The sequence below is a fragment of the Gracilinanus agilis genome, chromosome 1 (assembly GCF_016433145.1).
Source record: "Gracilinanus agilis isolate LMUSP501 chromosome 1, AgileGrace, whole genome shotgun sequence".
NCBI lineage: Eukaryota > Metazoa > Chordata > Mammalia > Didelphimorphia > Didelphidae > Gracilinanus > Gracilinanus agilis.
In genome coordinates this window covers 738231880-738244668 of record NC_058130.1, presented here as the reverse complement: position 1 = coordinate 738244668, position 12789 = coordinate 738231880, and the positions used below count along the sequence as shown (strand labels likewise).

At 48.7% G+C, this 12789-nt stretch overlaps 1 protein-coding gene across 1 annotated transcript in view; it reads left to right on the top strand.

Moving 5' to 3' along the window:
* Positions 1-12565, top strand: part of EVI5L (ecotropic viral integration site 5 like) — a 57163-nt gene extending 44598 nt beyond the window's left edge. The window contains exons 16-22 of the mRNA XM_044672929.1: positions 400-528; positions 5103-5243; positions 7236-7391; positions 7656-7802; positions 8006-8101; positions 8228-8323; positions 10102-12565. Of these exons, the coding sequence (XP_044528864.1) occupies positions 400-528; positions 5103-5243; positions 7236-7391; positions 7656-7802; positions 8006-8101; positions 8228-8323; positions 10102-10386 (1050 nt within the window). The 3' untranslated portion in view covers positions 10387-12565. The remainder of the gene's footprint in view (positions 1-399; positions 529-5102; positions 5244-7235; positions 7392-7655; positions 7803-8005; positions 8102-8227; positions 8324-10101) is intronic.
* Positions 12566-12789: the final 224 nt, after the last annotated feature.

Below are 12789 nucleotides of genomic sequence, written 5' to 3'. Positions count from 1 at the left end.
ATTTTCCCTAACCCTAAAATAGTCCTCTCTGCAGTTTCTATAAATTTCTCCTAGGTCTGCCTTCTGGGGAGAAGTGGAAGAAATCTCCCTCCTCTTTGTGATCACCCTTCATAGATTTGTAGACAGTGCTCTTACCCTCCCCTAAACCTGCTCTTTTCCAGGCTGACTCTCCCATTCTTTCAACCAGTCTTCATCAGTAACCTCATTATTTTGGCCAGCCTTCTTTCTACATGCTTAATAACCTTCCTCAAAATAATAACCTTCCTCAAAACTGATGCCTAGTCAAAAAAAAAAGCAAAAACCATCAGAACTCTTGCCTCATTTATTCTGGACTCTACACCGCTAGGAATATAGCTGAAGGTTCTTATCTTACCCTATCATATGTTTTATCCCTTGCAGGATAACCCTCGTCTGACAGAAGAGTTTGTGGCCCACCTGGAGACAGAATTGGAGCAGTCTCGAATGCGGGAGACAGAGACCCTAAGTGCCCTTCGGGAAATGCAGGACAAAGTCCTGGACATGGAGAAGGTGGGGCCCATGAGGAAGAGGGGTACCTTGGAACTAGCAAACAGAAAGGTGGATCTGGAGAGGACCAAAGGCTTTGCCAACTATTTTTTTGTAGCCTACTCATCTTCCTTACCTTAGCATAGCAGTTGATTTTGTTGGATGACATGGGATAGGATAAGACAGAAGCTACCCTCCCCAAAATAGCTATGTTTCTGTGGCTTCAGAGCAAACCTCTGGGTTTTCCTATATTACTACCCTCCAGTGCCACTACCCCGCCTCTCCTCCCCTCCACTGCCATACCACCGCCACCTTGTTTTCCTCTCTGGCTTTCCTCTCCCCTGTGGTCAGTCTCCACTCTGCAAACCTTGGTAAATGTGTTATCTGTGGTACCTTCTAAGTCATGAGCCTAAAACCCTCCTACCACCATCACCAACACCACCCTCCCAACACACACCATTTCCTTCCTGCCTCCAAGTGCTAGGAGAGAGGCCCCCAGAGAGTACTGAGAACCATTACCCCGGAACTGAAGAAGAATAGAAAAAAGAACTTGGATTTAGAGAGTTGAGGTACAAAGACAGAGAGGCCAGATATCTGGATCCTTTTCTCAGATCTGAGGCAGAACTGGCACAGAACAGAGTAAAAAGATGTCTAAATCACCCTTTCTAGCCCCAGAAATAGGGATATGGGCTCTGGGTGGAAAGCTCTAATGCGTGAATCCTATTCCCAAATCTGAGGTGGGTAGTCAGGGCCCTGGACAGAAAGACCAGATACCCAGATCTTATTTCTAGTCTTGAAATGGGAGAATTAAGGCCTGTGGCCAAGAAACCAGATGTCTGGTTTTGCCTTTAGACTGAAGGTATGATGGTTAGAGATATAGTTATAGAACCAGACTATCGCCCAGGGAAACAGTATACAAGGCTTTGGGATCATCTTCCACAAAGTTATCTGAGGATCTCCAAGTACTTGCCTGTCAGTCAGTTGGCAGGCATTAAGCACCTACTATGTGCCAGGCTCTGTGCTAAGCACTGGGCATGCAGAGAAAGGCTAAAGACAGTCCCTACCCTCCGGAAGCTGCCAGTCTAATAGGGAAGATGACAGGACAACAACTATGTGCAAACAAGATACATACAAAATAAATTAGGGATTGTCTCAGCAGAAAGACACTGAGATTAAAGAGGGCTAGGAAGGGCTTCTTGCAAAAGGAGGGGCTTTAGCAAAGACATGAAGAAAGTCTCATATCTGTACATTCATCCCCAGTCCTGTTACATACAGAATCAAGGGATTTTGCTGCTGACGATTCTGCCACTCTGACCACGTAGGTCATTTGGTCCAATCCCTTGTTTTATAGAGGTAGAAAATGTGAAGCTGAAAAGCTTAAGTGTCTTATCTCCTACACAAGCCTCCTCTCTCCAGATAGTTATGCAAACAGACTTTTCTAAAACGTTGTTTCTACATTAGCACTGGGTAAATAGCTTAGTTATCATTACCAGTATGACTTGGGAGAAAGGCAGGTGGCATACTTTTTCCTTCCCTTCCCCTCCTATACCCCAACTTTCTACATATATATGTGCATAGAGACTTGTAGACAAATGAACTACACACATATACACACAACATATAAATTATTGCATAAAAAATTTGGCTCTAAAGCAGTGAGGCCCATACTTGGAAATGCAGTCCCAAAAAAGTCAGTTCTTTGTGATCACGTTCTGTGTCCACAGCATGGAGAGAGACACACAAATCGTGTCTCTGGGCAGAAATACTCCTGTGGGCCATCTGATGAGGAGATGGGTTAGAGATACCAGTCTTCAACTAAGGAAAGGGCCATTTTCAGAAGCAGAGCCAGCTTAAACATTACTTTGTGATGTATCAGCTCAAGTGCTGGACTTGCAATTAGGCCTGCGTTCAAATAGCAATTCAAACACTAGCATGGCTATGTGTGTTACTGATCTTCTTTGAGCCTTAGTTTCTTCACCTATAAAACCTTCCTTTATAGGGTTGTGGTGAGGCTCCATGGAATAACATGCAGAAAGTGCTTTGAATACTTTAAAATGATGTATAAATATCAGTTTGATCATTGCAATTTTTATAATGATTACAAGCCAGATTTACCCCCAAGTCTAGTTTTCCTTCTGTGTTCTTCTTTCTTGGGCATTGCTTGTAGATTTGGCTTATCTTTCATTTCAAGGCTCCTATTCAGATAGAAAAGAACCTTGGGCTAAACATATTCCTAATGGTGTCTTGTGTGTTTTCAATGACGCAAGAAAATATGGGAACTGCTGTTTGGAATATGCCAGCCATTCAGAAGGCTAAAGTCATTGTGGGCCCCGGAGACCCTGCCTCCTCTGCCGAATTTGAGCAGTATATACGAAGCTAGGGCCAACCTTATGAGTTCTCCACCTCAGCCTCAACTTAGAGGGGCTTCTCTTTAAAGTAGAGAGGCAGGATGTATTTGGCTTATTTCCTGCCCTGACATAGACAGCAGAGAAGCAAGAAGAGCAGGGGCCAGAAATCATGGCTCTCACCCCAGTTAGTTTCATATTGACTTCACTCTCCAAACTGGAGCTTGCTAATGAGCAGGAATCAATTCCTCTTTAGATACCTTCTATAGTAGACCAGTCCCTTCCTCCTCAAGTTATTGATTTAGCCCTCCACCCTAGAGGAGGCCAAAAAGGCCCTGTAAGAAGTGCCCTTTCATCTAGAGCAGTGATTCCCAAAGGGGACACCACTACCCCCTGGTGGGTGCTGCAGCGATCCAAGGGAGCAGTGATGGCCACAGGTACATTTATCTTTCCTATTAATTGTTATTAAAATTTTAAAAATTTAATTTCCAGGGGCGCTAAGTAATGTTTTTTTCTGGAAAGGGAGTGGTACAGGGGCAGCTGGGTAGCCCAGTTGATTGAGAGTCAGGCCTAGAGACAGGAGGTCCTAGGTTCAAATCTGGCTTCAGACACTTCCCAGCTGTGGGACCCTGGGCAAGTCACTTGACCCCCATTGCCCACCTTTACCACTCTTCCACCTAGGAGTCAATACACAGAAGTTAAGGGTTTAAGAAAGAAAGAAAGAAAGAAAGAAAGAAAGAAAGAAAGAAAGAAAGAAAGAAAGAAAGAAAGAAAGAAAGAGGGTGGTAGACCAAAAAAGTTTGGGAACCACTGATCTAGAGAGAAGAAGATTAGAATATACCCTGCCTCTCCTTCACCTACTCCCTACCTGCATCAAAACTTGGAGCCCTTCTCCTACTGCTCTAAAATGAGTGCTTTTAGAATCCTCCCCACAGCCATTTGTATAGTGATCTGATGTCACTCATTCTCGATATCAATCAGAATGTAACTATGATTGGCTCTGCCTCCACACCTGGACCTTTCTTAGCATGATGGATATTGTGCAAGGCTATTTGGGGGTCAATAAAAAGAAATTTTATATTAATGTCTTAAGGTTTCCTCTACACAGAAATCTGAACAAGGGGAAAGGGATTGGGCTATAATTTTGCAGAGTAGGAGATTTAATGAACAGAAGGAATTTCCTATCACTGAGGGAAAACTCTTGATGACTATAGTGTATCGGGAAGAGATTTGGTCATAAAGTGAGGAGACCTTTCAAAGTCTGGCTCCAACACTTGCTTGTTTTGCAACCTTAGACATATCAGAACTTCTCTGAACCTCTATTTCCCCCACTGAAAAATTGTCAGGGGCAGCTAGGTGACTCGGTGGATTGAGAGCAGACAGAGACAGAGGTCCTAGATTTAAATCTGGCCTCAGACACTTCCTGGTTGTGGGCTAGACCCAGGACAAGTCACTTAACCCCCATTGCCAACTCTTACCACTCTTCTGCCTTAGAATCAATACACAGTATTGTTTCTAAGATGTAAGATACGGGTTTAAGGAAGGAAGGAAGGAAGACAAACTGTGATGTCCTTACTTGTACTACCTGCCTCACTGGGTTATTGGAGGGAAAGCACTTTGTAATATCAAATCACTGGCATTTATTTAGCACCTCCTAAGAACTGGGGGTACAAAGGCAAAAAACAAATCCACCCTGCAAGAAAACTCAATCTAAAGAGGGAAACAATGTGCAAACACCTTTTGTACAAACAAGATAGAGAAAGGATAGATTGGAAAGAATCCAAAGAGGGAAGGTACTGGTATTAAGGGGGATTGGGAAGGTTTCTTGTATAAGGTGGGATTTTAGCTGAAACTTCAGGGAAATCACTAGGCAAAAGAAAGAGACAGTGTCTTGTTTGAAAAACAAAAATGAAGCATGTCACATGATTGTAGAGTTCATGGAGGGAGTCGGGTATAAGAGGGCTGGAAAGGTAGGAAGGGATGAAGTTTTAAAGGGCTTATAAAGCCAAAGAGGATTTTCTATTTGATCCTGGAGGCAATGTAGAGACCCACTAGAGTGGATGGATTAGAGACAACATGGTCACCCCTGCACCATATAACTTTAAAGTGTTCCCTAAATAACAGTGGTTGCCACTTCCTGAATGGTTGCTTGTGGAACCTAGCTAGGGAGCTGGGGAGAGTTTCATTGGTTGGGGTAGTGTAGGACTGTTCCACCTGGAACTGACTGACTATTCCACCTGCTGCCCTTCCTAGAGGAACAACTCACTTCCTGATGAGAACAATGTGGCCCGACTACAGGAGGAACTTAAAGGTCTCAAACTTCGGGAAAGTGAGGCCGTGGCCTCTCTTCGAGAGCTGAAACTGCAGGTGCAGGAACTCACAGACAGCTGGCAGGTGAGAGCAGCAAGAGCCCCAGGCCTCCCTGGAAGGATTTCCCTCTTTCTTTGGTGCATTGCACTGTCCTGGACTGGCAGTCAAGAAACCCGAGTTCAGGTGATATCCCTGCCACTTCCTTGTCATGTGGGCAACACCATTTTCTCTCTTGAGCCTGGGTTTTCCTGAGGCTAACACGAGGCTAACAGTGTTCACTCCATTAGAGAGAGTCTTCTTCTAGCACTCCTCAAGAGGGTAGAGCTGTCCCCAGCCTCCAGAAGGCTGTGCCGGCTGAGCAAGCTCTAGCAGTTCCTGCCAAGCTAGAGAGAAGGTTGGAGGGGGGAATCTGGCTGCAGACTCCATGTCTGTTGAATCTCACAATCTCAGTGGCCATTTTGTCAATCCTTGTATGAACAGGAATCCCCTGTACACTGCTGCTTTTCCATGTAATTAAGTCTACAACCCAAGGCTTCCTGAGAAGGGGAACCCATTCCCCATTACAAGATGTCATTTTCTTGAGAGCAATTTGCTATGTTAAAAAGAAAATTAAGGAACATGACAAGCAGCCCTTTCCACTTTAGGCAACTTTAATTGTTGGACAGTTTTTCCTTATGTCAAGCCTAAAAGTACTCCTTTGCAGTTTCCTTCCATTGTTGCCCTCTGGGGTCAAATAAGTCTAGGGGCAGCTGGGTAGCTCAGTGGATTGAGAGCCAGGCCTAGAGACAGGAGGTCCTAGGTTCAAATCCAGCCTCAGACACTTCCCAGCTGTGTGACCCTGGGCAAGTCACTTGACCCCCATTGCCCACCTTTACCAGTCTTCCACCTAGGAGCCAATACACAGAAGTTAAGGGTTTAAAAAAAAATAAGTCTAATCCCTCTTTTCTGATGACATCTTAAATCACTGAAGATCACTAATGTCTCCCACATGTCTTCTCTTCTCCAAGTAAGAATCCCAGTTCTTTTAGCTGAACCAAGTATAGCATGGTTTCTAATCTAGTCAGCTTTCCAGGCACCCTTTTCTGGATGCATTTCAACTTTTTCAACATTTTTCCTAAAATATGGTTTCTGGGGCTGACCACAGTCCTCCAGATGGGGTCTGACCAGGGCAAGAGACAGTGAAGCAATGGGCACCTTCGTTCTGGACAAGTGCTTGTCTTATCTTGGCCCTTAGCCCCCATTCCCCCTTCTTCCTGGAAACTATTGCCTATTCAAATCTAGTTATAGCTGTGTGACCCTGGGCAAATCACTTACCCCCAGTTGCCTAGCCCTTACCACCCTTCTGCCTTGGAACCAATACTTAGTATCAATTCTAAGACAGAAGGTAAGGGAAGACAGAAAGAAAGAAATAAAGGAAGAAAGGGGGAAAAGGAGGAAGAAAGGAAAGGGGAGAAAGAGAGAGTGAGTGAGTGAGTGAGTTTAGCCAGGCCTCTTATCTCCTTACTTGTACCTGTACCAGAGAATGGTGTGAAATTCAGCTTAGCCAGTGTCCAAGAAACTCCTGGACAGGTCAGGCCCCATCGTGATTTGAGTTCATAAAGCTATCTACCAAGGGGTGGCGAATGACAGATATTCTGGAGGACTAAAGTAATAAAAGTAACTCACATTTATATAGTTCTTTAAAATGTGCAAATGCTTTACACTAACTCCCTCCCAGAGCTGTTGTGAGAAGCAGTGAGATAATGTAAATGCTTTGTAAAGCATAAAAGCGCACAGAAATGTCATCTCATATTGGTGAGGAGCTTCCACAGGGAGGACCCTCAAATACAGCCCCAGTTAGGCCAACCACATGAAGCTCCCCAGAGGACAAATCCAGGCAGAGGCCACCCCCCCACTCTCTCACCTTTATGTTTTCATCTTTCTGGTACTGCAGCCCCAGGACAGGGTCTTATTTGGAAGAAGTTTAGAAGTCATTTCATACTCTAGGAGTTGCATAGAGATTCCAGAAGGCTTATCTTTCCATCTAAGGTCTCTTCTGGCTCTAAATCCTAATGACCCTTCCTCCCTTATGGATAGGCCCACCTCTCTCGGGGAGGGAGATGGAAGGAGTCTCCCCGGAAACTGGCCATTAGTGACCTACAGGATGAACTGATGACCGTCCGGTTGCGAGAGGCCCATGCTCTGGCTGAAGGGAGGGAACTTCGGCAACGAGTGGTGGAACTGGAGACACAGGTCAGAGAACCTCCCCAGAATGAGAAATGTCCCCGTGTTCCCCGTCATCACCCTACCTTCAGCCTACTACCAAGCCCAGGCCATCCTCTTGCCCTATATGCACTTCATGAATCCCACTGGGCTGCGCCTCCGGCTCCCCTCATTTGCTTGCAGTTACAGGCTAACGGTCACCTGGTTTTGTTAGACCGTGTTTCTGGCTCTAGGCTCCCCCTTGCATTGTCTGGGGCCACTTGGTCACTTGTTGGTGACTCCCCCTCCTCCTAGGACCAGATCCACCGAAACCTGCTGAACCGGGTAGAAGCAGAGAGTGCAGGCCTTCAGGAAAAGCTCCATTACCTGGTGGCTCAGAACAAAGGCCTGCAGACTCAACTGAGTGAGAGCAAACGCAAGCATGCTGAGGCTGAGTGTAAGGTGGGCCCCGCCTCTGCCCCCCAGCCCCCAGCTGTGCTGGCTTCCCTGCATGCTCTGAGGCCTATCCCCATCTTCCTAGGGCTTACCCTGTAGCCCCGTCTGCTGGGCCTCCATCCATTCCCTTTCTACTGCCCCTCCCTCTGTCCATCCCTCCCTCCCCTGAGTCAGCTGCCTATGCTTTCCTGCTGCTTTTGCCCCTCCAGAGCAAGGAGGAGGTGATGGCAGTAAGGCTCCGGGAGGCAGACAGCATGGCTGCTGTAGCAGAGATGAGGCAGCGAATTGCAGAGCTGGAGATTCAGGTGAGGGACCAAGGCAAGGGTCAGAGGACTCAACAAAAGAGAAGAGGTTGATGTGGGGAAGCCCTCGTCTTCTTTTTCTTCTCTTCTCCATGCAGTGACTTAGGATGGGAACGCTTTGCCTTACAGAGAGAAGAAGGTATGATCCAGGGGCAGCTGAACCACTCAGACTCCTCCCAGTACATCCGTGAGCTCAAGGATCAGATTGACGAGCTCAAGGCCGAGGTGAGTCACAGGCCTGCCTCGGGGTTTGACTTCTCAAGTCACTGCTTCTCTCACCTGCCTTCCAGTCTTCCAAGAAGAGAAGCCATCCATTCCCTCTACTGGCATGCTTCCATCTTTATGCCAGGGCCCTGGTATTTCAAGAGAACAAGCTAATGTGACTAGAGGAGAGATTCCTAGGGTCTTGGACTTCCTGGCAAATTTCCATGAAGTTTCTTCCATATTCACTGTGATAAGAAAGGAGTAGAGTGCAGCAGGTGGGTGGCTCAGGATTGAGAGCCAGGCCTAGAGTCAGGGTTTGAATCTGGTCTCATATACTTCCTTGCCTTGTGACCTTAGGCAAGTCACTTAATCCCCGTTTCCTAGCCCTTCCTGCTCTGCCTTAGAACCAATACATGGTAATGATTGTAAACTGGAAGGTAAGGGTTTAAAAAAAAAGAGTATAGTACCTCTAGTCTTCTAGAGAGCAATCTGACCTTCCCTGGGATGAGTTGTAGGGCTCCTGACAAGTGCTCTAGCTACTCCTGAGCAGACCAGAGAGAGAACAGGGCATCCTTCATCCAAACCTCTGGACAGTTGATGGGCCCTGTGGCAAAATGAATGGCAGGAGTCCTGGCCTAATAAATCAGGAAATTTGGGTTGTGGTCCTCCCTCTGCCACTATCTCAGTGGGGGACCATGGGCAAATAAGTCCCTTCCTCTTTCCTAACCTTAGTTTTCCTAATGTGTAAAATAGAGTAAAAATCCCTGCTGCCCTACTACTGTGTGGACTCCTTGAGATAATGGAGGTGAAGGCTCTTGGAAGATGTCAAACCAAAGACTTGTCTTCCATTATTATCACCTATTCCTTTCTGTTGGGAGGCTCTGGTTGTCTTCAGAGCAAATACGGGATTGTGCCTATAATTGCAGAGGGAGACAGGCAAGGAAAAGACTCCACCCCCCCCAGGTGTTCTATTTCTCGGACCCTGTTCCACAAGCTGGCCCCCTCCAGAGCCCCATATTTATGATGCCTACAAGGGCAGAAGAGAAGTCCCCATGGTCAGAGTGGAAGGGAGAAAGGAAGAGAAAAGAGGAGGCAGGACTTCAAAGTGTGGGCTCCCTGGCTGGGGTCCATACACCCTATGGCTGGTGTCTCTGGCCCCCTCCTGAGCCTCACATCAGGACAGGAGCTCCCTGCCCCATAACTCTTGTCTTGATCTGAGCAGAGTCTCTCAGCTTGGGCAGGCTGGCAGCTGGACCGAGGCGACGCACTGCATGCTGGGACTTGTAGGCTCCCACAGGCCACCCCTCCGTATCAGAGCCCAGGGTAACTCCCCCTCCCCCAGAGCCTCCCCCTCAGGCTCTGGTGTCTGGGTGACTCAGGGCTGGGGTAAGGTGGAAGACCTTTTCCTAACCTTACCAGCCCTCTCCCTGAGCCCCCTCCCCCTCTCCCCAATCTGGCCCCTTTTCTTCCCCTCCAATCCAGTAACAGCCTCTTGCTGGTGGGCCTCAATGGTGTACTAAACACCCCACACTGTGTTCTCCACCAGAGAACCATCTCTCCTCTCTTTGTGCCCCCTGCTATCCAGCGGGTCTTGCTCCCTCCCTCTTTTTCCCTTTCCCTTCCTCATCCCTTAGTCATTTCCTTTGTTTCCTCCATCTCCATCCCCTTCGGTCCTCTCTAGCATCCCCTTTATCTCCCACCTCATCCTGGCCACAACTTATCTTCCCCTCTAACATGGGTTTTGATCCATCCAGTGCTCTGCCTTACTAACCTTTACCTCCCCTTTCCCCATCTCCCAGGTTCGGCTACTGAAAGGCCCACCCCCGTTTGAGGACCCCCTGGCATTCGACAGCCTCCATTTGGTGCGTCATCTGGATGAGGACTCGCTGCCCTCCTCAGATGAGGAGCTCCTGGGCGTAGGTGTAGGGGTTGGGGCAGCCCTACAGGATGCCCTATATCCTCTATCCCCGCGAGATGCCCGGTTCTTCCGACGACTGGACCGTCCAGCCAAGGACAGTGAGGGCAGCACGGACAGTGAAACCGATGAGCTGGCCCCTTCCTATGGCCAGAGCCTGGGTAACTGAAGAATGACATTGCCTCCCTGGCCCGCCCCACCTGGGGCTCCAGACCTCTCATGTTCAGGGGGGGTAGGAGGGCAGGCTCTCCCCATCCTCCATTCAGCGTTCTTCCTGGAGGGGATGTTCCCTCCCCATAGGGATGAGGGGGAGTGGGGCACATCTAGGTGTGCCTGGCCCCTCCACAGAGTGCATCAGAACATCTACCTTGAGTGTTGTCTACATTGCCCTCTCCAAGGGCGCTTGTGATTCACTGTATTTAAACTCAACTCCATTCTGTGGCTCCCTTCCCATCTCCCACCACCCTCTTTCCTTTCAGGGGTTCTCTAGGGCAGGGATTGGGAGACAGGAGGATACCATGACTCTAGGAGTCACAAGCTCCTCTCCCCCTTGGAACACTTCTGTGGTCTCTAAGTTTCTGATTGTTCCCAGTCTTATTTATTTATCTACAAGAGGGTTGTTTTGTTCTCTTCCCCCATCCCTGACTGCCCAGGACCAGAAAGCACTGCCGTTCCCTCTCAAGAGAGCAGCACAGGCATTGGGCAAGGAGGGGCATAGAGGACCAATGATCAGAACTGGCCTTCTCTGTGGCAGCTGCTCTCTTCTCAGCCTCCATTCCCAGGATTAGGCTGTCTGTCTTCCCCAGGGACTCGAGAGCTAAGGACACATAGATGGACCTGCCCCACCACAACCCTGGAGGTGCTTCAGATTCACCAAGCCCCTGCCTGCCAGCTCTGCACCTCCATATTGGGGTGGGGGGAATTCAGCCATTAGCAGATCTGGCAAGGAAGCAAGAGCCCTGAGGAAAAGAGGCCAGATCTTGAAAGATGGGTCATGACTACAGATCTTCCAGAGCTGTAGCCTGGGTCAAGGCAAGACTAGGATTCTCTCCTCTGAAGTAAAGACCACCAGCTTTCCCTGCTATGGCCTCCTCCTATGGGCCAGGCACCTGCTCACCTCAGGCTGACAGAAGAGGCTGACTCACACCCTTGAAGATGCAGGATGTATAAACCACCCAACTCCATCTGTTTGCTGGGCTTTTTGAGGTATCTTCCACACTAGAGCTCCTTGGGTCCTGGTGTATCCACGTTCTAGCTCCTTCCTTCCCAGGCTATCCCCCAGGGGCCCCTGAGGTGGAGGGACTGGCCTTGGAGTAGGAGACCTAGTGGGGCAGTCCCCAGATCAGTTTGGGCATTGTGCCTTCCATTAGCAGCTGCCTCTTCCCCCCTGTGCCAATTCCATTTTCTCACCATATTGTTTCTCCTCCACCACACCCTTCTTGCCTCAGCCAAGCCAGTCCCTGGGTCAGTGCCCCTGGAGGAAAAGGCCCTCTCTCTGCTAAAACCAAAGTCATCCCAGTCTGGGGAGCAAATATCGACGAGTCTGTCTAGGAGCAGCTGCTAATCCTGAGAGCTCATCCCCCACCCCAACCTATCACTGTTCCCAAGCAAGGTTAAGGACACTCCTGTGCCCAGAGGCCTGAGGAGGGCTTCTTTGGGCCACAGGTGGGAAGAAGGGATCCTCATTGGCCCCTGAGCTAAGAGAGGAGCTGCTTTAGCCACTGCTAGAGCTAAGAAAGAGCAGCCTCTGACCATCATAGTCCCAAGACGATCGAGCCTCTCGGCTCACCAAGAAGCAGTTCTCTTCCCCAACACTCAGTACTTTGCTTTCCAAGATTTTCCTAGTGTCTCTTTTCCTTGCCAACATTAAAGGTGCTGCCCAGCTTCCTCATAGCCAGATGGTACCAGACCCCCCGAGGGAAGGGAGTGGGGTAAGGGGAATTGCCACTTGAGTGTCTTAGCCTGTTTTTTTCCCTGCACTACAGTGTCAGTATTCAGCACCCATCTGTGTGCCCCTCTAGACTCTCCACGTTCACTCCAGTTGGTTCCACCAATCCAGCAGAAGCCACGTAGGAGGGGAAAACACTTGGGCAAAGAGGAATAGAAATGTTTCCCTGGTAGGCCCCACCCTAGGAACCTGCTTGTAGAATTTGTGCCTGTGGCCATGGAAGGAAGAAGTGCCATATTCCCTGGAGAATAAGACTTCTAGTCTTCCATTTCATCCCTGACTCCTCCCCCTCGGGCTCTGTTTGCTGAGTTTGAGAACTTAGGTGCCAAAATCCATGAAGTGTCTACTTAAGCTGCTCTGGGGGCACACTCCCCTCACACACACACACACACACACACACACACACACACACACACACACGACCCTAAGTGTTATTCTATGTCCTGCTCCCCACCTGTGCACTAGGATCTGCCCTATCTTTCATTCCTCACGCTCCTAACTCTCGTCCTCCCCCAATCACGGAGGGCTAATGGCTCCAGGGCAGCCCACCACATTGGTGCTCCCAAAGCTATCTCCTGACCCAGCACCATCGCCCCTGCCCCTTAGCTGACGTCAGAAGCAAAT